This window comes from Barbus barbus (assembly GCF_936440315.1).
Source record: "Barbus barbus genome assembly, chromosome: 37".
Classification (NCBI taxonomy): domain Eukaryota; kingdom Metazoa; phylum Chordata; class Actinopteri; order Cypriniformes; family Cyprinidae; genus Barbus; species Barbus barbus.
In genome coordinates this window covers 847,399-874,229 of record NC_136715.1, presented here as the reverse complement: position 1 = coordinate 874,229, position 26,831 = coordinate 847,399, and the positions used below count along the sequence as shown (strand labels likewise).

General features: G+C 38.3%; 2 protein-coding genes across 2 annotated transcripts in view; one reads left to right on the top strand and one right to left on the bottom strand.

Annotated features, from left to right (window-relative positions):
* The first annotated feature begins 281 nt into the window (after nt 1-281).
* On the top strand, nt 282-13,943 carry LOC306857062 (uncharacterized protein). Its single transcript, XM_079396726.1, has 12 exons — nt 282-543; nt 1,684-1,817; nt 4,172-4,281; nt 4,358-4,447; nt 4,541-4,590; nt 5,720-5,850; nt 5,931-6,006; nt 8,402-8,515; nt 9,643-9,732; nt 10,387-10,479; nt 10,561-10,750; nt 13,164-13,943. Exons 1-12 carry the CDS (start codon nt 422-424, stop codon nt 13,356-13,358), a joined length of 1,395 nt encoding a protein of 464 aa, XP_079252852.1. The 5' UTR covers nt 282-421; the 3' UTR covers nt 13,359-13,943.
* Nucleotides 13,932-26,831, bottom strand: part of LOC306857061 (ankyrin repeat domain-containing protein 13C) — a 28,862-nt gene continuing 15,962 nt past the window's right edge. The window contains exons 6-13 of the mRNA XM_079396725.1: nt 24,558-24,624; nt 24,150-24,294; nt 23,934-24,065; nt 22,612-22,773; nt 20,147-20,226; nt 17,626-17,724; nt 17,450-17,550; nt 13,932-16,041 (exon numbers count right to left, since the gene is read on the bottom strand). Coding sequence (XP_079252851.1) covers nt 15,911-16,041; nt 17,450-17,550; nt 17,626-17,724; nt 20,147-20,226; nt 22,612-22,773; nt 23,934-24,065; nt 24,150-24,294; nt 24,558-24,624 — 917 coding nt within the window. The 3' untranslated portion in view covers nt 13,932-15,910. The remainder of the gene's footprint in view (nt 16,042-17,449; nt 17,551-17,625; nt 17,725-20,146; nt 20,227-22,611; nt 22,774-23,933; nt 24,066-24,149; nt 24,295-24,557; nt 24,625-26,831) is intronic.

The following is a 26,831-nucleotide window of genomic DNA, read 5'->3' as shown; positions in this document are numbered from 1 at the left end:
CATTTCCCATTATAATTATAAGATATAGGTTAAATAAAGAAAATTAGGTTTGTTTAAGATCATTACGATTTTATTTTTTTGTAATTAAACATACATTTCATGACATTTAAGCGCATAGATAATTCATCTCGACGTTTGCAGACTTTTACTTTGAAACAGCAGGTTTCTAGAACACGTCTACTAGAGTATGAGGACTTGTATTTTGAAATCTGTCGCTCTGGCGAGCGAGCGTTCGTGTAGAGCTTTTATTTTGAAATCGGCCCCGTGCGCCGCCATGTTGTTCTGAGCGCGCGCTGCACGCAGCACGAGCGCCATTAGCGTGAGACAGCAGGCCTTCTCTGAGGAGAAATCGAGAGAAACCCGATCGATCGGTCGGAATTAAATGCCTTTCGGTCGACGTTCGCCATAAAACGGAGCCACAATGACGTCCAGCACCAATGTGATCCAGGTGACGAACGTTTCTCCGAGCAGCACCGCGGAGCAGATGCGAACTCTGTTCGGCTTCATCGGCGGCATCGACGAGCTCCGACTCTTCCCTCCAGAGTGAGTATACATGCTCCAGAACACGCGTCTCCGAGAACAGCAGCATCTAACAGCACCACACACGTGTATTCAGCGCGATTACTGTGCACTATATACACACACCGCGGTCACACTCGCTTCATCTGCTCGGCGGTGTGGTTATGTGTTATAAAGTGCATCATTTATCATTAGCTAAGCTCCATGTGAGCTCGTCGGGGTCAATTCTGATGATTAAAACACTAATAGCTGATGTTTGGGGCAGTTTCGCTGTATTGTATAAAGAGGCTTGCGTCACTGTTGCGTCTCTGCGTCATCAAAGCGACGCACGTAATGAGTCACGTGCTTCTGATCAGGGTTTCTGCGGGTTTGAGACGCTTTATTCCTCACTTCTCAGTACTATAGTAATAGCGAGGAAAGCATCAGGTTAATTCTGCATTCTAGTGTTTGAGCAGAGATTTAAAAACGGGCTTGAAATCGGTTTTGAGTTGTATTTTCAAACTTCGAAGCATTGTTAATGTATTGTTCAGTTTACTCACTAATTCTCTTTACTTGGTCTTAAAGGGAATAAGTTTTACGGTACGTTTACACAACAATAGTGCACTAAAAAGGGAACTTGATCCGTGTTTAATTTGCACAGATTCGTGTAAAGCAGGCCAGTAGCTGGAGATATACTTTAAAGCTGTTATTAAAACTGTGTGTTTACGAACGGCCAGAACACATCTAAAGCTGTAAACCCATTCAGCGCATTAGTGTTTATGTATATATAAATACACACCTATGCATCTATTTCAAACATCCAGTAAACACGCTTTTATTGAATGCGATTATTAGTTGTAATGTTGTTGTGAGGAGCACTGGTGGATCTGCAGAAACCCTGTGCTAGGCTCAGGAACACATGCATGTCTGATCGCTCTGCTCCAGCAACACGCAGACTGTAGGCTTCTCCACGAGCTAACTTCTGTTCTGTGCTTCTGTTGTTGTTCACCCATCGAAAAACACCCGGCTCATCATATCTGCAGCGAAGGTAGGCCGCTGGATCTGCTCCGAGGCCGCAGATCTGACCCCGAGCCGGCTCTTGTGTTTATGCTCGAAGCCTGACTGTAGGAGCTGTTGTTGAACGTTGTGTGTACATCTCGCAAAAGCATCTATATTTTCTTTCAGTGATTCTCCCTTGCCTGTGACTTCACGTGTATGTTTTGTAAAGTTCCACGAGCCGGAGTCCGTCGGAGTTTCCCAGCATCTGACCAACACGGTGTTTGTGGACCGAGCCCTGATCGTCGTCCCCTTCGCCGAAGGTTTGTGCCGCTCTCTTGCAATCTTCACCTTCATCACGCGATCGATCCCTTCGCAGTGTGTAGCCACTGAATCCAGGTGTATGTGCCAGTGGCAGGAGCTCATGTTTAACTCATTGCCTTTCCAGTTTAGTTCCATTTTTTTTGTTAAACTTTTCTCTTTGTCATTTGTGTGTGTGATTTTTATAGTGAACAAGGCAATTGCAGAGCCGGCAGATGTCTGAGAGTGACCCTCTGCTGCCCTGTAGACAAATAAACGCGGCCGGCCACGTGTTTCCCTGCTGTAAACTATACCCCTCTCTCGTGTCTCATCTGAGCGCACAGACAAACAGCGATCGCTCTATTCACTGCAAAGCAGCTCTAATGTTTAGCTGAAAGAATGTTTCTACTTTGCATGCTAGTAAAGTACGGTAAGATGAGCTGTAGCGCATTATGCATGAGTGTTGAGCACGCGCAATCAGAGGCCTTTCCTGCGCGATCCTCATATTAGGGCCCTATGATCTCCACCACGCCGCTCGGAGTTTGGATCAATTCATTGGAAGTAGGTCATAACACTGCGATATAGACTCGGATATTAAGCTGCAAAAAGACTATTTAAATATGAATCCTGTGTGAATGAATGGCATATATTGAAATGCGCGACGCTTGCGGTGATTTCCGCGTCTGTCGTCTCTCTAAACGAGCTCATAAATACATGAACAACAGCTCCAGAACTGCTCATGAGCATTTTAGCTTTCATTTGAGTAAAACTAGCCTCATATCATACATACACTGAAATATAAAGGTATTAACGCCAACCTGTCAAAATAACAGTTCGGTTTAACTTGAAGACACTGTGGCAGAAATATAGCTATTGTTCAGTAGAATGCCCTTAATACTACTAGCACTATTACATTATTAACACTTAACTGTTTAAGTCATAATCACAATAATTATTTCAAAGTAAATCCCCTATGTTTGCCAAAAAATTGTTTAATTTTCATTATTTACACACAATAAAAAAAAACCTAAGTCTGTGTAAATGTTCATATAAGTTGTTTTTATGCATTCAAATAATTAGACATGCTAAAACACAGAATATGGTAACAATAAAACATTTGTAGCTTTCATTGGGCTCAAAACATGTCATTTATGTTAAGTTTAATAAATTGATGTTAAAGTGTATGTTTCATGATTTTAATTAATTAAAAATGCTTTTTGATTTATACAATTTTATTTAATCAAAACATGGAATCTAGAAAAATTCAAACGGAATCCATAAACATTAAATCAAAGCAGAATTTGTGAAAATAAAATGGATTTCATAGGGTCCTATGGTATTTCTCCAAGCTCCCTTTAATATTTCTGCTTTTATGAGTAAGAATCAGGTCTAGAATGTACTTTTGTTCCTCTCCACATGACTGAAAAAGGCCTGAGAAGCTTTTTAACGGTCCTTTCTGTTTTTTGTTGTTGTGTTTTCCAGTTCTTTTCCCTGGTTCTGCAAGTCCTGTAAACCAGGCCCAGCAGAAAATGCCACCCAACAGTTTTGTCTTCTGCAGCTTGTCCTGTTTTTCTCTCTCTCTCTCTCTCTTATATTCTCTCTCTCTCTCTCTCGTGTGTGTGTGTGTGTGTGTGTGTGTGTGTGTGTGTGTGTGTGTGTGTGTGTGTGTGTGTGTGTGTCAGTGATGATTGTCGTTTGGAGTGAAATATTAATTTCAGAGGCTCTCACCCAATGGATTCCATGCCCTCACCAAACGCTCATTGTCATTAACTCTAGTTATTTTCCTCTTCAGCATTTGAGACACAGTCTAGACTCTAGAGTTTAAAATGGGCTTTTGCTGGACGTTTATGGCATAGGATCCTGTTTTAGACCAGGTAACGGCTTTAGCGCTCAAATGCCAGCAAAAGCCCCGTAAAGCAATGTTATTTGCATTAGTAATGGTAAGTCATGCCATCAGTGGATTGATGAACTGTCATGTGATGCTGACACCGAATCATAAACTCTGTTTTGTCTATCTTGATGTCTCTGTGTGCTTTATAGCGAAGCAGCCGACCTGAATCGCTTGTTCATTATACAACTTATGAAACTTGAGAGCACATCCCAGTGGAGATCCGGCTGTGCTTGCTTACATTTGGTTCATGACTTAAAAAATCAAGTTCAGGTGATAACATCTTGGCAGTGTGTCTAGTGTCATTTCCTTTTCTTGTAGTATTGTGCACTTGATGCTTTTGTTAAGGGACCACATGTGTTAGCTTCCTCTGACAAAGCGAGTACTGATGTCAGTGCAAATGTAAAAAGAAAGTTTGACTTTGTGGGTCTGTCTGTGTGTGGCGCGAGAAGCGTGGCGCGGTTTGATTGTGCCGTTTCCGTCCTGCAGGAGTGATTCCTGACGAATCCAAGGCTCTGTCGCTGCTCGCTCCAGCCAATGCCGTCGCAGGATTGCTGCCAGGAGGCGGGCTCCTCCCGACGCCCAACCCCGTCCCATCTGTGAGTGTCCGAGTAACCCAAGAGGTGGATGGAGACATAGCTCCTGTAATGATGCTGATGTTTTGTCTGTCCTCAGATCGGTGGCGTTCCTCTTGGAGGTCTTGGAGGGCCGAACTTGGACCCCATGACAGCTCTGGCCATGGCGGTGCCCAACATAAACACTCAGGTTTGACGCCTTTCGCCTCCTCCATCGATGCCCTGTTTTGAACTGCTGATCTGCTGAACTCTTTACTAATCATTAATGTGTTGTTCTTCTTAGTCTTTGTCAGCTGAGCAGCTTATGAAGCTTATGGCATCCATTGACCCCAAGTAAGTCCATCAGTTTCATCTAACATCATCTCATCAGGGGTCCTGTGAAATCAATTTTACTTTTCACAACCCCCCCCCCCCCCCCCCCCCCCTCTCTCTTTTTGACTCTTCTGGATTCCTTTTTATTGATCAAATACAATTTAATAATTGAAAAGCATGTGTAATTAATTGAAATCATGAAACAAATATATACATTTTAGGGCCTTTTGAAATCAGTTTTGTTTCCCTGATTCTTTTTTCCCCTTCCTTTTAACTTCTGGATTCTATTTTACTGGTTAAATAAATTTGTGTTAATTAAAAAGGATATATAATTAATTGAAATCGTGAAATAATAACATTGTAGGGCCCTGTGAAAAAAAAAAAAAAAAAAAAAAAACAGTTCCTAATTAATTGAAATTAAGTAACTTGTAGTATTTAACAATTTATTAACTTAAAAAATAGGGCTCTGGGAAATCAAGCAAGGTTGTTGTTTTCTCTAAATTGAGTTATTTTCCAAATTTTCTGTTTTCATTTATTATATTTTGATGGTTTAAATTAACCACCAGAAAGCATGTCTAATCAATTGAATTAAAACTTTAATAACTTTTACAGTTTTTCAATAATAGAGGCCTGTGAAATGTTTTATTTGTCCAGAAATAGTCTCTTAATTTAATTAGTTTTAATGTAAATCAATAACGATGATAATCAAATGAAGAAATAAAACAATTAAAATAACCTTTAAAATGTAATCAAATGAAAATGTAACAATTTTATTTTTGGGCAAACAGAAGTTTACTCATAAAGCATGGAATAAAATGGTGATATTCCTTTAAAAATTCGCGTTGTTGTTTAGGAGTATTCTACTATACAATAATTTATTTTACACGGTTTCTTCCAGCTAAACCAAACTTCTGAAAATCTGGTCAAACTGCACCGCTCGATCACACAGACATGCAGATTTCATATTACAATAGCAGTCTTTTGCAGTTTAATATTCATTCATAATATTCATCCCCTTGATTTTACTACTTGCGCTTTATTAGTCTAAAATGTAATTTTTATGACCGTTCTGTGATTCCGATCTCGTTTTCCTCATTGCACTCCTCTAACTGAGGTTCAAGTTCTCGTCAGTAATCTGCTGTCATTACAGGCTGAATCATCTCGCTGGGCTGAGTCTAAACCCTGGACTGAAGGCGGACGGCTCGAATAAAGAGATCGAAGAAGCCATGAAGAGAGTGAGAGAGGCACAATCTCTGATCTCCGCAGCCATCGAGCCCGGAAGTGAGTGACTGATGTGCTAGATCTAAGATATCCGCTTGTCTGAATGAAAGGACGGTGTGCTAAAGAGTTTGCTCCTTCAGGTAAGAAGGATGATAAACGCAAGCGCTCCAGATCCAGGTCCAGACGCAGGAGGTCCGGGTCCCGCTCCAGACACAGGTTTGTGGAGACTTCTCAACTGTCAACATGACTGAGAAACTAAATTTGAGTTTTGTGCGATAAATATTCAAATTTAAAAGGCATAATTTAATTTAAGATGAAAAAAGCTTTTGTCTTCTCTCCTGAGGCCACAAGACGGTGCATCGAGCAAAATATTACTAATGACTATTTATTAAAGCAATAAAATAACATGATTGTCTTTACAAACCAGATATAATCAGGCTGCTTAAACAATTAGAAACAAAACAGCATCATACATGTATAGTTTAATACAAAGGACCGAAAACCTTTTCACTTAAACATGAGATGCAGTGGGATGGGGAAAAAACGCCATAGTCTCAATTCTTTTTTTAAATTATTTTACATGGCTTTCTCAAACATGCGGCTCTCTTGTGTGAGACGCGAGTGCCCCAAGGTAACGTCTGGCCTGTGTTTGTTTATCGGTCTGCTAGTGGGGCCGACTGCAAACGCAGTTAAAGCTAAGGAGATGAGTAGACTTTAGTTTGGGCTCATGTTGTTGTGCTGTGGGATGCAATGTTTCCCATACATTGATTTATTTGTGGCGGCCCACCATGATATCAAAACTGACCGCCACATATAGATTTTCCAAAGGCTTTGAGTTCGTTGAATAAACATGAGCACTGCACGCTTCAAAATCAAAATGCGGCGCGGGTGTTCTTCTATCACTGCATCTCTGAACGAAACAGACTGTCTTCAGAATGTTCATTTTCACTTCATCTTGCCTGTAGGGCTGTCGCGATTCATCGATTTTAGTCGACTAGTCAATTTTTAAAAATCGTTGACTTAATTTTGCTCTCGTCGACTAACCGGCAAAATACCAGAAGTGGCGCATTTCATGGATGAGAATTTTTTAGACTATTTTCCAAGGCTGCATGATATATTAAACCCATTTAAAAATCATAATTAAGCATAATTGTGAATTCACAAACGCTATGATGTAATTAAATAATTATATGCAATGCAGTTCTAACACAGTATATGGTCTTTAATTATTTGCATGCGTGTAGGTTAAGCTCGTGCGTCTCACAGCAGCTCCACAGAAACTTATTATTTACATGAGGAGCGTCTCAAACTCATCTCTGCATGCTGTTCTGAGTTTGTGTTTATTATAACCTTCATCTGGGAACACATCAGATTTGAGGTAAATCATTTATAAATCTACACAAACAGGAGAATACATCGCGATTTCAAAATAAAAGCTCAAACCCTCATTCTGAGTTACACGGTTTGATGTCCACATATTAATTTAATTACAGCGGCTGTAGCATGTCTGTCCTAAACAAATGGACAAATATGAAAGATTAAGTGTACGTTTGAATTAAAGGGCGCTTGGTCAATATTAAACAAGGATTAGATCGCGCAGTAATGAGTAAAAACAATCATCCGGCCATCAGCGCCACCTGCAGGCCTTTGTTGTGATGCGTAATCTACATTAGCTCTAATAATACATTGTGTATTAACAGTTTTGTTCAATAAAACCATAGGAGTTCTTGCTTTTTGATGCTTTATTTGAACTAATTATTGCATCATTGCTATTATATATGTATTTCAAGCCATTTTAAAAGCTATTGTTCACTTCTATTTTTATTATTATTATAAATTATATTATTGGGCCCTATGAAATCAGTTTTATTTCCAAATTAATGTTTTTTTCATTTTTCTATACTCTGTTTTAATGGTTAAATTAAATTGTATTAATCAAAAAGCCTGTTTAATTAATTGAGTTTTACAGTTTTATCTTTACCAAATTCTGTTTTCCATTATTTTCTGGATTCCATTTAAATGTTAATAATCAAAAGCATCTCCAGTTAATTGATTTTATATATATTAAAGTGTTGGCACCCTTCCTGATTTTTTTATTTTATTGCATGTTTGTCTGATAAAGCAGTGTTTGTGAGTGGAGCGCTGCTTTGTGTACAAACCTCTATCTCTGCCGCTCCAAAAGCACCTCCTGCTGGCAGAGAATGAGTTTGCATTTTCTGTAAGCCCATCTGATATACACAGCAAACATATTTAGTTTCAGAAATAATCTACTCTAGAGGGACTTTGCTGCTGCTGTTATTGATTCTTTGCAGAAGTCTACCGGAAGTTAAGTTTGGGCCACCAAAAGCGCGCATAAGCAGTAACGTTTGTTTGTTGTTGCAGTTGAAACCGTCTATAGAACAGGAGATTAAATATGCATTCTGTGTGAACGGCTTGGTTTCAGTTTTGCCTTGAACAAGATACAGCTGCCTGATGCACACTTAAAATTCAAGTGCAATGTTTTTGCATTCGAATGTGGATGTAAAATTTTAAATACGACATTTTGAATTCAAATTTTTATATGCCAGCCCTAGTACAGTCATGGTCTGATTTGAGTTTGCTGTGAGTGCAGGCGTTCCAAGAGTCATTCCAGACGGAGATCTCGCTCCAGGAGCCGGAGGAGGTCCAAGAGCCCCAGGAGGAGGAGGACTCATTCCAGGGACCGCAGCAGACGCTCCAGGTCCAGGTGAGTCTCAAGCGTGTGAGAGATGCTCTGGGTTAGTTGTGGAGCCAGGGGCGTAGTTTGTGGGGGGTGGGGTGACCAAAACTAGCAAGTTCAACCCCCCCCCAATATTTATACCACGGTTAATGGAAATTTAGAATCAGGCTATTTATTAATTGTTTGAATTGCGCCTTCGGCACTTTTATAAGCGCTAACCTCACGTACGAACCGAACGGAGCGCTTATCAGCACAACATGACTGAAGCAGTTCTGTTAATTGTGCACGAGCGGCGCGCGAATCACCCTATACTCTGCACCAGCGCGCTCGAAGTGTGAGAAGATTTGCACGAGCCATTATATAAATATGCTATTTGAATTCTATTGAGAAACTGCCACTTTAAAATGCTATGGAGAAAGTCGAACATTATCTAAAAAAAAAAAGGCACAAACTAAAAAGACTGATGAAAAGAGAAGAAAAAAATCGTGCACTAACATAATACTAAAATATTTTTAAACTAGCCTACTCATGACCACCTTTACTATAATTTATCACGTTTTACTGCTATTGTTTCTAAAGGCTGTTGTTTCTCATAACAAATGCAATATAGATTAATAAAGTCATTATTGGCCTGGCAATGATTAATAGGCTAGCCTTATTATAACAGATGCTACAGTTAAGAACTATGGTGCTTTTTCATAAGAGCAAGCACAAGTCAGAATCAAGAGCCAATGGGTTCTAATGATGAGTGATGGAGAAACCTTCAGATATTCCAGTGATGGCACAGATTACATCATTAACAGCCTGATGAACTGTTAAGTAGGAAATAAACTATCAATAAAAGAGAACATTAAGTTAGATTGACTTCCCATGGCGTGTTGGATTAGAACATTGTCAAACTATAGCCTAAGTGTCTAAATAATATAAAATATATCCTATGTAAACAAGTAATTGTTATCTAGCCTTTTACTTTATTGCAGTTACGCAGTCAACCAACTTTGCATGTGAGGTGAATAGCACAAAAGACCATTTTACAAAAATAAACAAATAAATAAACCTTAAGAGGGAGCATGACCCGGGGTCCACTTCAACCCCCCCGATGTTCAAACCAGCGGCAGTGGTTCATTGGATCTTTGTGTTTGTTTCTGATGTAGAGATCGGAGGAAGGAAGACAAGATCAGGAAACGTTCAAAAACTCCACCCAAGAGCTACAGCAGCGCCAGACGCTCCCGCAGTACCAGCCGGTGAGTGTCGAGCCCCAGTCAATCAGTTTTCGTTTAAAACTCTGTTTTAATGGTTAAATAAAATTGTAATCATCAGAACATTTATTGACCAGACTGTTTATAGAAGATGTAGCTGTGGTCACACAAGATTTACCCATGTGTATATGGTTTAATGAAGTATGGTTCAAGTCCTCGACAGCAAAACATTTTATTATACATGTTGTCTTTATTTTTTGTATTTATGATTTATTTATTTTTTGGGCAATTTTAAAATAAAAAATTGAATAAATCGTGATTCCTTAAAATAATGTTTTCATTTTATTATTTAAGTATATGCTATTGTACAATAGTAATATACTTAAATATATTTGACAGTTTCAAGGTTTTTGACCTTTTTTTTAGTTTCAGACTCCATTTCATTAGCAGTCTTTTTGTGGTTTAATATTCAGATACTAGTACATATTGCAAATTAGTTAATTTTACAGCCCTACTTTTGATTTATTCACCTGAAAATGCGAAACAGTTGCCCATAATTTCATTATGACTGGTTTTTGCCTCAAAAGTTTGTCATTCTAACCTTAGTTTTTTCACAAATGCACTTTTAAAGTAAAAATGTGGAGTTACTGTACATTACCGTGGTTTAGATGTTGACCCAGCGAATGTGTCTTCCTCCAGCAAACGGCACAGGAGAAGTCGCAGTGCGTCTCGATCACCGAAGAAGTCCCGATCTCCCAAGAGGAAACTGTCCCGCTCCCCGTCTCCTCGCAGGTAACACACACACACACACACTCGTACACGATCACACCTCCTTCCTCAGACCTGCTTTAACCTGAAAACTCACTCTCTCAGACACAAGAAAGAGAAAAAGAAGGATAAAGACCGCGAGAGAGACCGTGACCGAGACAGGAAGGATGATTGGGACAGAAATCGGGACAAAAGGGAACGTTCCTCCAGCAAGAAGAACAAAGACAAAGACAAGGACAGAGACCGCGAGAGAGACAGAGACAGGAAGTCCGACAGCGAGAAGGGAGATGTGAAGGTACGACTGTCTTGCGTTCACTAACCAGTCAACAACTGCGCTTTACATTCTACAGACCTGCCTACCTGTGTGCATTTGGTGTAGCGGATATGCATCTTGACCTCAAAGTACGCTGGTGCGATTCGTCACTCTAAACTACACAGACCACAAAAGATGAGTTTGACCAATCACAGCGTTTAGTTTTTTCCCTTGGTTTTGCATAGGGCTGGGATATATGGCCCAAAAAAATCAGGCGATATCAATAATTATCATGATAAATGCCAAATCTTTATTTCTTTCAAGTTTAAAGGCAGATTTTTGCTCAAATGAAACTAGACCATTAATTTTCCTTAAGAGAAGTATCCTCATAGAAAAATAAATTTGTTTCTGCATGTTCTGAGTGATTGTTTCAAATCAAGAAACAGGTTTGTGTTGCCTGTTGATGATAATATTACTTGTTTTGTCTCTTAGAAATGCACATTTGATAGTAGCATGAGTTAGGATGCAGATGTCAAATTTTTGTTCATTACCAAAATCAGTAACATCTGTAAAAATTGTAGCAACCTCAATTTTATATGGTGAAATTTAATTATTTTTTATTTTGATTTCTATTAATCATTGGTCTTTGATAGTAGCATACATTTTAAATCATGATAAACAGTTAAAACATCACATAAGCGCATGTCAATACCATGGTAAAATATAACTATGGTTTTTAGGTATTTGTATGAAAAACTAAAACATTTAGAATAAATTCACACATGCTATAGCTTAAATTACTAAAAATACTACAATTCCATTTACTCCTGTAATAAAATTCAATATAAATATCCCACATTTCTGCCACAATACCATGGTGCAGTTAGTGTTACTACAGTAAATCCATGGTAAATGGAGACTTGTAAGTTAGATTGAAAGCCTTCTCACTGTATCATTGCACACAGTTTCTGCTGTTTGTCAGCGCTGATTAAACTAGTTTGAACATGGAGTCATTTGTGTTGTTTGCTTATATACCTAACATGCATTTGAAAAAGCAATGCATGCCAAATATCTTTCCTTGTAATAATGACTTGTAATGGGAAGCGTTTATAAACCTGTTGTCCAACACAAGTGAACATTATAACATGTTTTTACTCCACAACATCAGTCGAGTGTTAGAAATAACTTTCTGATCTGAGGTTATGGGCAATGAAAGGTTTTGGGAGTCCCCAACAACAGGTTGACATGCATGCAAGGTCAAAAAACACTTCCATTTTCTTATATGCGCATTTTTACCTTATTTGCTCAACAACTCCCAAACCATTTGCTCAATGATTCATTTTTCCAAACCCCTCCTTTGTGTGACTTTAATCTGCAGTGATTGGTCTATTGGTCGATTTCATTTAAAGCAGTGCTGCTTGGTGTACAGCGTTACCGGGGAAACCGCTATTTTAAAGTGTCACCTAGTGGCAAAAAATGAATTTGCATTTTCATTCAGACCAATGCGAAAAGACCAACAATGCCACCAATATGCTAATGTTTCATGCTTCAAGTCAACATGAAACCGCTTGGGATTGGTTTTAAAAACGACTCGTTTCAATGATTCAGAGCAGACTCTTTCTTTTGAGAGACAATAATATTATACACAGAGCACTTTCAGATTTAACACTTTGCAGGATGTTTTCATTCACTTAGAGCTGTTACTCACTGCATGAAAGATCATGTTCAAAAATCCATAATAGGGGCACTTTAAGTTGACTTTCCTCTAAATCAACTCTGCTGACTCTATCGCCTTCAAACCACTGTAGTGCAGTCCTTTTTTTGTTTTTTGTCCAATTTCTACAAATCATACATAATTTTGAGAAAATTACTTTTTTTGAAAATTTGGTCATTCTGACTCATTTTGCCAGCAGGAGCACAAAACCAGTCATAAGGGTCAATTTTTCAAAATTGAGATTAATGCATCATCTGAAAGCTGAATAAATAATCTTTCCATTTATGTATGGTTTGTTATGATCGGACAATATTTGGCTGAGATACAACTATTTGAAAATCTGGAATCTGAGGGAGCAAAAAAATCTAAATATTGAGAAAATCTCCTTTAAAGTTGTTCAAATGAAGTTCTTAGCAATGCATATTACTAATCAAAAATTAAGTTTTGATATATTTACAAAATATCTTCATGGAACATGATCTTAATATTCTAATGATTTTTGTCATAAAAGAGAAATGTATAATTTTGATCCATACAGTGTATTGTTGTCTATTGCTGCAGATATACCTGTGCTACTCATGACTGCTTCTGTGCTGCAGAGACAGATATAAACAACACCGTGTCTCAGATGGTAGTTGGTTCATTACCACGCTCACAGCCCTACTGATGGCACTCATCAGATGCCAAGGTTGGCATATCTGCATTCTAGTCTGGCTTCTGAATTCTGTTTCTGTTCCGCAGGTGACCAGAGACTACGATGAGGAGGAGCAGGGCTACGACAGCGAACACGAGGAAGAGCGCGAGAGGAACTCAGACACCGCCTCGTCGCCGCAGGCTAAAGAGCCACAAGTGGACAGCGCAGACGACGCAGGTCACGGCGAGTCGGACGGACACAGTGAAGACCAGCGAGACGAAGACATGGACATGAGCGACTGAAACAGCCCACGGATCAGTGTTTGAGTGTATTGATAAATAGAGTTTAGATGGAGGAAAGCTGTAACTTTCCTCTCACAACTCCTTCATTCCTTCTTGTTTTTTATCCTCAGAATCTGCTGTATTTACTGGTACATGCTCATCTTAAGATGTTCCCTGGGTTTTAGAGCCGTTTCTTCTCTCATGACTGATGTGGAATGATGTTATACTGTATATTTAGTGTAGACAGTTGAAAAATACACCCATTTGCTATGTCTGTTTGCGGTTTCTATTTAAACGAATTACCCCTAGTTAAAAGTGCTTGGATAACATTGTCAAGCAGTGTTTTTTTTTTCTTTTTTCTTTTTTAATGAAATTGCATTTGTTTTTTATAGTTAGCCTGAGTTAGTTTGTCTTTTTAAACTTGCAGAACGTTTGTGGAACGTCACGTAAACTGGATTACTTCTCTGGCAGGTCATTCAGCAGTCCAGCTGTATCTCCTGCAATGTGTTTCTGTACTGAACACCATCATCAGACTGTAGTTTGAGAAGAACATGACTTCTGTTTGCAATGTTACCAATTCAGAATAAAACTTCATATGAAATTCCTGTCCATTTGTTCCTTCAAAACCACATTCCTGGAGCTGTTAGAGGCTTGTGAAACAAATATTTTCTGAGATTTTAATAGTTTTATTCATTCCAATAATAAAATCCATCCAGTTTTGTTGAACGGAAAATTATACCGCATATAATGGTGAGCAGATCTTGTTTTCAATTTGTCGAGCAATAAATATATTTTCATTTAATGACATTTTTGCTGTAATTGAATGCAAGTATTCTAACAAATCTTAAATTCAAAACGATATCTTTATGGCTATGGTTATAGTATTCAGTGAACGGCCTGAATTCAGAACTACATAACTCCAACCTAACAGCTATTCAATGGATTTGAATTTATTTATACATACTCACTAAAGAACGATTTTTACCTGTATATTACCTTCGAGCTGCCGGTGAGACAAAAGTAGTCCATTACAATAAACAAAACAATCCGCAAAATACTGCAACAAAAATCATATTAATACTCGTCCTCTGAGGCGACGCTTGTGTGAGGCGTTGCAGCCGTTTGACTTACAGGGTTGCTATTGACGACGTGAATATTTGAACATATTTTCCCGCTGAACACCGCGACTGACCAATCAGAATCAAGTATTCCAGAAAGCCGCGAAATCACAATAGTTGAAGCACGTTATTGTAGAAGGCCTACAGTCAGCATCTGAGTGGATCAAAACCTTTCATCAAAGTCGTCCTAAAACCAAAACAATACCCTTCTAGTCTTAGGACAACTTTAATGAACCTTTTCCATCCACTTCAAATGTTGAGTACTATAAAATAGAAGCTTTAAGCACCCTCATGAGTCCAAGGCAGCAGTATCTTGCTAATAAAGACAGTTTGACCAAAACAAATCCTCACAGAAGACTGATACGTGGACATTTTATTAATTACAATTTGTTGTGTAAAAGTGCAGCAGGTTCATACAAGGTTCCTGCTGTACATCCGAGAGTTCAATGCATTTGGGAGAAAATCTGAAGAATTACTGAAGGCATAAAGCATCTAAAAACAATGACATGAAACACAAGAAAAAAGACATAAAAATAAAAAAGGAAAACAGCAAAACACATGAGTTTCCACACTAACCTGTAGTGGGTCATGGAAGCGTCGCAGCAGGTTTCCATTCAGAAAGGAAGAAAGAAAGAAAGGAGACATAAAAGAGCAAACTGTCCAGCGGGATACTGCTGTGCAAACGTGACGTGAGCTGCTTTTCCCTCGGCACACAGCCAACACTGATATAAAACACCCGCCGTATCTCGAACGTCTCCGAAACATTTTACACTAATATCTCAATAAACATACTCGTCAGTTATATTATACTACATTGGAAAACATATTTAAATTTGAATGTATTTACATCCATCTATCAAGGTGAACGTAAAGTGAAAGTCTCGTCCGTTCCTGCTACATTCACATTCGGTCCGATCCTCCACTAAGATGTGAGAAAGCAAATGATCCGAACAAACATACAGTGAAGGGCAGAGTGAACAAGCCCATTTCCCATAATGCAACAAGCAAATGAACTGGAGAAGGAAGTGGTATTTACACAAAGTTTGTAGAAATGACAGACATTGTATACAGACCCCTTCCGCTTCTTTCCTAAATATACACGTTTCCTTTAAGCGAAGTTTGTAACAGTTGTACAAAGATCTATATGAAAACTCGGCTTGTGTAATAATTTATAATGCCGTATTTCCTGCCAGTTACAGAGGTGATGTGAAGCGACGCTCCGTGTTTCTAACGTACCGCACCGTCCTGAGCTCTGAACACGGAGTCCGGAGTCTCAGTCCGGAGCTTCATCATGTAGTGCAGCTTCGGATTCACTCTCACTTCAGCACGATCCCTTTGTGTTCGTATGACGTCAAGTATTCCCTACACATGTCCATCTGCAGTGGTCTGGACTCAGAAGTGACCGGAGGGAGATGGGAGGAGATGAAGGCGGGGTAAAGCGGGACGGGGAGCGGCTCAGAGGTCTGGGAAGCGGCTGGGATCCTCTTTGTAGTCGTTGGGAATCGTAAAAATGGAGTCGTCGAACTTGTCGTAACGGAACTCCTGAAAGGTCACGGTGGCAGTGATGGTGGGGAAAACAGGGATGTCTGGAAGAGAAGCACATCATCATCATCAGAACATACAGCAGATGATGCTGCGTTCACGTTACTGTGGAATTATTGTAATTATGGGACAACAACAATATTCGTATTCATCCAGCCTCCAAATGAATCCACATTCGTCTTTTTGGCCAAATATATCATCACTGCATTAAATCATCTTCATATTATTTTACAAAATCCTGAAGAACAAAACAAGCACTTCAGGCAACATCAGCTATAATAAAACAATACAAACTGCCATTCTAGTTATTTTTGCATCACAATAATCAAGTGGCAGATATTGGAAATTTACATTAAGCTTTGTTTTTTTAAATTACATTAGTACAACAGTGTATTGTTTTACTGTGTATAGTTTACAGTGTATTTTTACAGTTTATTAGTTAAAGAGTATTTGTTTGTGCTGTCAAATGATTAATCGCAATTAATCGCATTCAAAATAAAAGTGTTTGTGTACATAATGTGTACTGTGTATATTTATTTATATATAAATGCACACACATGCATGTACATATTCAAGAAAAATTTTACATTTATAAATAAAATGCATTTACATGCATATATGTATATTCATATAATTTATAAATATATGTAAATATTTTCAAAATATGTACATCCATGTGTGTGTATTTATATATAAATAATAAATATACACAGTACACATATATTATGTACACAAACACTTATTTTGGATGCAATTAATCGCGATTAATCATTTGACAGCACTCATTTTTTTCACTTTATTACCTTACAATGTATTGTTTACAGTGTAATTTACAGTTTATTGGTTTACACACACACACACACATATATATATATATGTGTGTGTGTGTGTGTATGTATATGTATATGTACACATATATGCACACACCCAGTGCTTTTTTAAAATGCCGATAAATGATAACCCCTTTCTCAGATCAGGCTGTTCTCAGATTTTTGGCTGTGTGATGTCACACAGACCCAGGCCCCTCCCACGACTGTTGATTGACACTAGTGTTTAATCACAGACCCGCCTTGAGTGTGGAGTCAGCAGAGCTCATTAGCATTTAAAGGGACATGCACCGAAACGGTTTGCTTTGACAGGGTAAAAAGGGTGTTGTTTTACACTACCAATAAGAAATGTAACCAAAGTATGTTATAGACTTTTCATTAAGACCCTAAAGAATCATATCAACTTGTGGAAAATGGGCATCCGATGACCCCTTTAAAGAAAAACAAGCAGTTAGAAAACGAATAGAGAGTGCAAGTGATAGAGGGCCAAGTGTTTTTTTTTTGTTTTTTTTTATAAAGAAAGAAAACAAATAGATAAAACAGAATTAGAATAGAGAGTGCTAGAGTTAGAGGGTCAAATAAAGAGATGTGTTTTTAGCCGTTTGTGCTACATGTATCTGTTTACCTAGTTTGACAGGAAATCCAGGCGGAAGCTTCATCTGAACAAATTCTCTGAGTTTATTAAAGTGCTTGAAGGGTGCGATGATCTCCAAAACATTTAACAGCCTGTAAAACAAGTCGTGATCAGTAACAAACAGCACATGGACATGGACAGGAGTCTGCTGAACGCGGGACACTTACGACTCGATGCCCAGAGGAAAGTCCTGACTCATGGCTACAGTTGCTTTGAAGTTCTTCTTGCTCTCTTTGCACACGAGCTCTCGGCCCAGATGAGGAGCCCTAGAGGAGACCAAACACAGGACATGAGCCTCCTTCAGCTCCTCTCACCGTGTGCTTGACGTATAGCCCTATTCGGACGGTAATTGTTTCTCATATGGACGTCTGTAAAAATACATTTACATCAGTGATAAAACTCCTGGATTCGGAGAGTGATTTATTCACAGCGAGTTCTGTAATGAGCGCTGCTCACGTGGCCAGTCACATGATTGTCTGCTGTAAATAAAATTCATTTTATTTACAAATTCATTATGTAAAATGTATTCTTATTATTCCAAGCATATTTTATAATATATAATCCTATTTATTATTTATCTAAATCTCCTGTTTAGAAATAGGACAATAGACTATATCCCTGATAGCACACGTACATCACGGAGATGTCTATTTGACGTCTGCATTTCAAGTTGGTGTTGGTGGTCCAGGTGAGATCCTCTGTGATGTGCACCCCCAGGAATTTAGTGCTGCTGACTCTCTCCACAGTCGAGCTGTCGATGGTCAGTGGGGGGTGGTCAACGGAGTTTCTTCTGAAGTCCATCACAACCTCCTTTGTCTTCTCCACATTGAGGGACAGATTGTTTGTGCCACACCATTCAGCCAGCTGTGCCACTTCCTCTCTGTAGTGCGTTTCATCGTTGTTGCTGATGAGACCTACCACTGTTGTGTCATCAGCAAACTTGATGATGTGGTTGGAGCTGAACTTGGCAGTGCAGTCGTGGGTCAGCAGTGTGAAGAGCAGCGGGCTGAGCACACAGCCTTGTGGGGCACCTGTGCTCAGTGTGGTAGTGCTCGAGGTGTTGTTGCCGACACGGACTGACTGAGGTCTTCCGGTTAGAAAGTCCAGGATCCAATTACAAAGGGAATTGTTAAGGCCCAGCAGGTTTAGCTTATTTATGAGCTGTTGTGGGATTATTGTGTTGAATGCCGAGCTGAAGTCAATGAACAGCATTCTAACATAGGAGTCTTTATTTTCTAGGTGGGTAAGAGCCAGGTGGAGGGTGGAGGAAATTGCATCGTCCGTAGAGCGGTTTGGACGGTATGCAAACTGGAGCGGGTCGAGTGTGTTGGGGAGGCTGGTTTTGATGTTATGCATGACTAGCCTCTCAAAGCACTTCATCATGATTGGAGTCAGTGCTATGGGACGGTAGTCATTGAGACAGGACACAGGTGATTTCTTTGGTACCGGTATGATTGTTGTGGTTTTGAGACATGTGGGGACGACTGCCTGGCTCAGCGAGGTGTTGAAGATATCTGTTAGGACATCTGTCAGCTGTGCAGCACAGTCTCTCAGAACACGGCCAGGTATGTTGTCAGGACCCGCAGCCTTGCGTGGGTTAATCCTAGATAGGGTCTTCCTTACGTCGGCTGGAGACAGACAGAGCGCCCGGTCGTTGGGAGGTGTGGGCAGTTTTTGTGCAGGTGTGTCATTCTGCATTTCAAACCGTGAATAAAAGTGGTTGAGTGCATCGGGGAGGGATGTGTCCTCATCACAGGCCGAGGGAAAAGGAGCTCACGTCACGTCACGTTTGCACCAGCAGTATCCCGCTGGACAGTTTTCTCTTTTATGTCTCGTTTCATTCTTCCTTTTCTGAATGGAAACCTGCTGCGACGCTTCCATGACCCACTATAATATATATACACACACTATAACTATTATATAGTTGTATATAATTATACGCGATATAGACATATACCCAGATAGCACATGTATGTCTGCAAGATGTCTGTTAAAGATCACTTTATCTGGAAAGCATCTGCTGTGTACAAATGTCAGTTTTACATACACTCTTAAAGACATCTAATAGACGTCTATTTGACATCTAATAGGAAATGTCCTATAGACGTTATTGCAGATGAGCGAACACTCTAAAAAAAAAATATGTCTTCCATTGCAAATGCATATGTCAAATAGACATCTCTGTGATGTACGTGTGCTATCAGGGTATATATAACTGTATATAATACACATTTTAAAATTGTATTGCATACCTGCTGCTGCCATAATAAAGACCATTTCGAATGTTTGTGTGCTTTTCTTCTCTTTCTGCTCCCACTCGCCGTTGTGGAGTAATGAAGTATTGTTCTTTTAAATTCTTTCCAACATTTCAGAATAAATATGCATGCAAATTACAGCAAAGCGCAACAGTTACCGTACGGTGTTTGGCAGTGGTCAAAAAGGTATTAAACGTTGAATTTTGAATTGATTTCTTCAGAGATGTGGATTCGGACGGCAATTAAATTACCACATGATTTTGGTGTTTGTCAAAAAACAGTAGGTTATTCGGCCGGGGATTTTCATGGGGGTGATGAGAGATAAACACTGATATTCTGGATTCAGACGGCAATAAAACCACCGACTACCCCTTGCGTCCCCCTGAGAAACCATTACCGTCCGAATAGGGCTTATGATGGAGGTCTGACGTACTTTCCCGTCTCAGCGGTGATGTACTCCTCCCAGGAGATAGTGTTTGGAGACGGAGCGGTCAGCGACTGACGCCTCACCGGCTGTGAGAGCACAGAGAAACAAAGGTTAAAATACAGAAAACTCATCAATGAGCAACATCTCTTGTTCTCAGGTCAAAAACTTGAATGTGGTTTACACTGTAATAGAGAATGGTCACCAGCACAATCAACCTCAGCTCAGTGTTAAACTAAACGCCATCATCGTCTGTGAGTTAAACGGAGGTTTATTGTGCTTTTATGCTTCATCAGTCCATCAGTTAACATCTTGAGAAGACAAAAGCTGAAACAAATCCATCATCAACACCTTTTTAACTAAAATCCGAGTCCATAATCCATAATATCTCTTCCTCCAGTGAAAACGTGCATCTGCTGTTGTCTCTCTCATCAAAATCCAGCCACATATCTGTTTAGAGCTGTTTTGTCTTGTAAACGCTGCTTGATCTGCAGATTTCTCTCCTGATTCAGACCAGAACACTTTCACTGGAGGAAGAGTTATTATTAGTGCTGTCAAACGATTAATCGCATCCATAAGTTTTTGTTTACATAATACAGTATGTGTGTACTGTGTTTATTTATTATGTAAATAAACACACATTCAGTATATATTTTGAAAATATTTACATGTATATACATTTATATTTTATATTATATATAAATATATTTAATATATAAAGATAACATCTTTTTCTTAACTATATATACATAATAAATATACACAATACACTCATTATGTAAACAAAAACTTTTATTTTGGACGTGAATAATCGTTTGACAGCACTAATTGATTCAGCGTGACTAATAGTGCTGGGCAACGATTAATTGCCTCCAAAATAAATGTTTTTGTTTATATATGTGTGTGTACTGTGTATATATAAAGATACACACATACAGTATAAAAACAAAAACTTTTATTTTGTATGCGATTAATCGTTTGACAGCACTAGTTATTATGGATTAAGGATAAGGGTGGGCGATCTGAGGATTTTATATCGTGATTAAAACTACAGCAATGACTGCCTATTAGATGACTGTGGCTGCTCACATGATAGCATCGTGTGTATTTCATGCTTGGTGGCGTATATACGTGAGCTAGCAGTAGTAGTGTGATGAATCAAATCTGAGTTTCAGTTTGGATTTGTGCCACATGCCGTTGTTCCTTTAAAGCGGTGCTCTTTCGCCTCTCCTAAACTGAACATCCAAATCAGTCCAATCGTGTAATGTGACTGTCGTAATATGCAGTCTACTGTGGGGCATGCAGTATTTAAAAAAAGCTATTAAAAGCACATTAACTGCAAAAGAAGCTGTTCCCCAGAGGCGTTTTGTGCATATGTCAAAATGTCTGTCTTGATGACTATTTACATAAAGTATTGTCTTAAATGAAGAAATCGGATGCGTGTCAGTATATTAGATCTGTGCATTTGGTCTTAAAGTGACAGCAGCCTAATAAACCTACTGCTGTGTGTCATTAATGTTAATCAGACAATAAAAGACAGAGAAAATCACTCACTGCTCTCAACAGGAACACTTTATAACTTTAATAAGAATGTATATTTTATTCATACAGTGTTTATATTTCAATATTGGTCAATATTGTAATCGCGATTATTTAACACGATTATGAGTGGGCCATATGACCAAAACTTTATATGAGAGATTCATTTAAAGATAGTGATGTATATCAAATATATATTATATTAGGGTATATATATATATATATATAAACTCAGTAATAAAAAAAAAGCAAAGGACAAATCCAATAGAATAAAAAGATACAAATGAAACAAAATGTGCTTAAAGGGTTTTTAAGGCTATTGCAAGTCTAAAGTATTCAGTTAACAGCCTACTACAGAAATGAATAATCAAATGTAAAATAAAACAAAAGCTAAATAAGTCCTTCAGTCAGGAGCAGTGAGTGATTTCATCTTTTGTTGTTTGATTAATATTAAGCTCACAGTCGCAGCAGGAATATTAGACTGCTGTCACTTTAAGAGCCGCACAGATTCAGATCGTAACACATAACCAATGAGGGTTTACGTTAATAATGTATGCATTTTGACACATTTTTGCATGTATTTGACCCTTTAGACGATCTAAATGATGACTTTTCTGTCCGTGTTCTGCTCCGTCTCTGAGCACATTCCCAGAAATCCTCCTGAGAAACAGCGCATGTTCTCTTTTGCGCTTTTAAAAACATTAATAAATCTAATCAACTTTAATAAATCAAGCACGTCCCAATCTGAAAAATCACGTAACATGATTTTACTGATTTGCACGTGAAATTGAGCTTCTATGGAGGAGCGAAAGCGCACCGATAGAAAGGAGGTGGAATAATTGTTTTATCTCGATTATCGTATTTTCATAATCGTTGGAGGCCGAAATGGAAACTGTATTTGGATTAATTGCACAGCCCTACGTGAGTGCACTCACCTCAAAGCTCTGCTCGATGATACTCCCTCCTTTGCTGAAGCTCTCCATGATGGCCTTGTTCCTCAAGATGTCCTCCTCGCTCAGATGCTCGCGTCTCTTCCTGGACTCCAGAACCAGGCCGTTCACCATGTAGAAATCTGCCAAGAAATTCCCCACTCGCTCCTGCGGGAACATCAACGAGACGATGCTGTCAGACGCCATCAAACCACTCAGAACAGCACTACAGGTGTGCCATACAGGCCAGAAATGCCATCTAGTTATTTTCAGATTCTGTTGATAATGATAATTAGATCATATTTTTCTGAGTGTGTTTTTGAGCAGGTTTAGGCGTGTCGTGTCATATTTAAACCACTGTCTTAATAAGTGAGTCGTTGAATCATTCATTCAACCAATTCATCCAAAACAGCTGATTCATTCAGAAACTAAGCAAGTGACTCTATAACAGATGCTTTAAATCATTCAAAAACGCTGGTTTGTTCAGGAACGAAACGCCAACACGTGTCGCTCAGACAGCAATTTTTGAAACAGATAAAGAACAGATAATATTGTGTCAGAAACAACCAGAATTCAGCTCGAATGTCCCTAAAATTCAATATATGGGGCAAAATTGCCCCGTATGAGTTTTTGTGTCATTTCTATGGTATCTAGTTCATCAATATCACGTGTAAGAGTGCTGTTTCTTCCCAAATATCTGCATGACTGCAAATATGATTCATTAATGTACATTTAAAACCATTCATTTTATAGCATTATTAATGCAATTCTAATTGATGCCACCTCTGAAGAGTCAAAGAATACACCTAAATGCCACTTCAGATGCAACCTGACACACTGTAAAATAAACATTCTGTTAAATCAAAAGATTTCCTTCTAAATGTCTATTCAATGCTTTTCTAATCTAAGCCAATAAGACTTTAAATGATCTTTTGGGGGGCAATTTCTCAGCCAAATTGATGTGTGATTAATTAGATTTATTAATCGGTAGATCATGTACAGCTCTGGCCAAATGATCAGAACACTAGTATCTCCAGCAGCTAAAACTGGTTTAAAGTCAGTTATTTCTATCTTCTGCTGGAGTGTGTCAGTATGAAACATTCATTTAGTCATTAATAGTAATAATCCAGTGAGATGTTTGAGATCTGATCTGATCATCATCAGTCTGTCTGGAATGACATGAAGAAACAGAACAAACTGAGACTAAATCCAGAAGAACTGTGTCTCCAAGATGCAAATAACTGACTTTAAACCAGTTTTAGCTGCTGATATACTAGTGTTCTGGTCATTTGGCCAGCAGTGTGATTTGGTGATCTCCAGACACGTACGGTTTTGTCCTCTCGGAAGAGCCAGCCGGTCTGCGCGCGGGAGAAGGTGATGGATTTGGTGGAGAGCGTGGCAGAGTAGATGTCGCTGCTCATCAGGATGTCCACCTCCTCCTCCGTCTCCATCTCTGACTCCTGAAACACATCACACACACACACGTCACACACACACACACCGGTGCAGAACACGCGTGACGAGCGAGCAGACGGAGAACATGCCTCGTGATGAATCCGCTGATAAACCTTCTGCTCGTTGTCCAGAACCACGAAGGACTGGGAGGGAGCGGCGTCTCCACAGAAGATGAAGCTCAGGTCTCCTCGCTGACACTTCATATCGGTGAAGTCGATCAGTGTAGTGTCCAAACTACAGCACAAACACACAACACAGTTAGCAACACTCATATAAGTGACCCTGGACCACCAAACCAGTCATGAGGGTCAGTTTCTTGAACTTGAGATCTATGCATCATCTGAAGCAGAATAAATAATCTTTCCATTGATGTATGGTTTGTTATGATAGGACAATATTTGTCTGAGATACAACTATTAGAAAATCTGGAATCTGAGGGAGCAAAAAAATCTAAATATTGAGAAAATCTTGAGAAAAATGACTCAGATCAAACGTACCGGATGTTGATGCCCTGTTTGTAGATCTTACAGGCGTCGGAGGGTAAAATCCGTGAGAGTAAAGGCACTGAGGAAGAGGAAATCAACAACTTCAAACACATCTGCTGGACTAAAAACAGACCTGATAGAAAACAAGCCATGATTTCTATGCATTAGGCAGTGCTGTAATGTAACGAAGTAATAATACTTTGTTACAGTATTTAAGTATTTTTTGGGAGTATCTGTACTTTACTTGAGTTTTTATATTTCAGCCCACTTTTACTCCACTGCATTATACAGTATATCTTCTGTGATAATGTGGTAAGTGCTGTTGTAATGATGTGTGATCTGACATTATCAAGTATATCACCAAATCACACACAGATGATTTATGATTCTATTAAAACTCAAAATTCCAGGCATTATAAATTATAGACGCCAAAACTGTTTCTGCATACTTTTTATATTTATATAATTTAATATAGTTAACTTAATCTATAATCACACAAAGAGTACTGTTTTCCCCAGATATCAGCATAATAACAAATGTAATAATCATTTTATACAAGTTTAATAAAGTTAACATTAAGTGACTTATATTTTAGACATAATATTGCTTGTTTTTGCTAAATTTTGCCAATGAAAATAGTTCCAAACAAAGATCACAGCACTGGTTTGAGTCTCTGAGCAATGCGGTTCACTTATTGAACGAATCGGTTGAATAAATGATTCAGTGATTCACTCTTTAGTCAAATGCTTTGTTCCTGAATGAATCGGTTGAATAAATGATTCAGTGATTCACTCTTTAGTCAAATGCTTTGTTCCTGAACGAATCGGTTGAATAAATGATTCAGTGATTCACTCTTTAGTCAAATGCTTTGTTCCTGAATGAATCGGTTGAATAAATGATTCAGTGATTCACTCTTTAGTCAAATGCTTTGTTCCTGAACGAATCGGTTGAATAAATGATTCAGTGATTCACTCTTTAGTCAAATGCTTTGTTCCTGAATGAATCGGTTGAATAAATGATTCAGTGATTCACTCTTTAGTCAAATGCTTTGTTCCTGAACGAATCGGTTGAATAAATGATTCAGTGATTCACTCTTTAGTCAAATGCTTTGTTCCTGAATGAATCGGTTGAATAAATGATTCAGTGATTCACTCTTTAGTCAAATGCTTTGTTCCTGAATGAATCGGTTGAATAAATGATTCAGTGATTCACTCTTTAGTCAAATGCTTTGTTCCTGAATGAATCGTTTGAATAAATGATTCAGTGATTCGCTCTTTAGTCAAATGCTTTGTTCCTGAATGAATCGTTTGGATCTCAGTGACTCGCTCATTAACAGACACTTGCTGTCACCTACTGCCGGTTATCATTTCATGTCTTAAATGATTTCAAATATCAGTATTCAGTGTTTTATGTTAAAAACACAACATTAGGCCTATTTATGCATCTGTAACTGCAGTGTAAACGTATCATGTCCCCTGTGAGATACATTAAACTGTGTAAATACATCTAAATGCTATTTCAGAGGCAGATTCCAGAAATGTTTTCTTATGATGGAATGAAAGACAGTAAGTACCGCATGAAGAGCTTCTTATTCTTACCCAAAAATACAAAATGGAAGAAATAGTTCAACACAATCTTGCTACTCAGTACGAACATTTCTTTCTTTCAATACTTAAGTACGTTTAATATTTAAAAAATACTTTTCGTACTTAAGTACAATAAATATCACATAGTTTAAGACTTTTACTCAAGTCATATTCTAAATGGTGACTAACTTCTGCCAAAGTGATTTTCTGGTAAGATATCTGTTGCTTTCAGGTCCTTTATACAGCACTGGCAATACTGTTGTTTAACAGAATCTCATCAAATCTAAACACAGAGTCATATTTCTACCCAAAACAACTCAATTCATTCATTCATATTTTAGATTTAGGTTATTTTCTTGAAAATTAGCAACATTTCCACACCAAAACTCTTCAAAATTATGAAGTATCAGGGTTATTATTGTTATTATTATTGTTCGCTAAAACTAAAGCCTCAAAATAAAATAAACATCAACTGAAATAAATTCATATATGATATATATATATAAAACTGATTTTATTTCAGAATAAAAATAAATAAAAAACTATTCAGACATATTAAAAAACACTAATAAAAATGACAAAAAAATAAAACAAACTTTTACTCAAATTAAAGTGAAAACAGAAAATATAAAAATAAAATCTAATTCAAAATAATAAAAACTATGATAAAGTATTGATGATACTATCAAATTATTATAA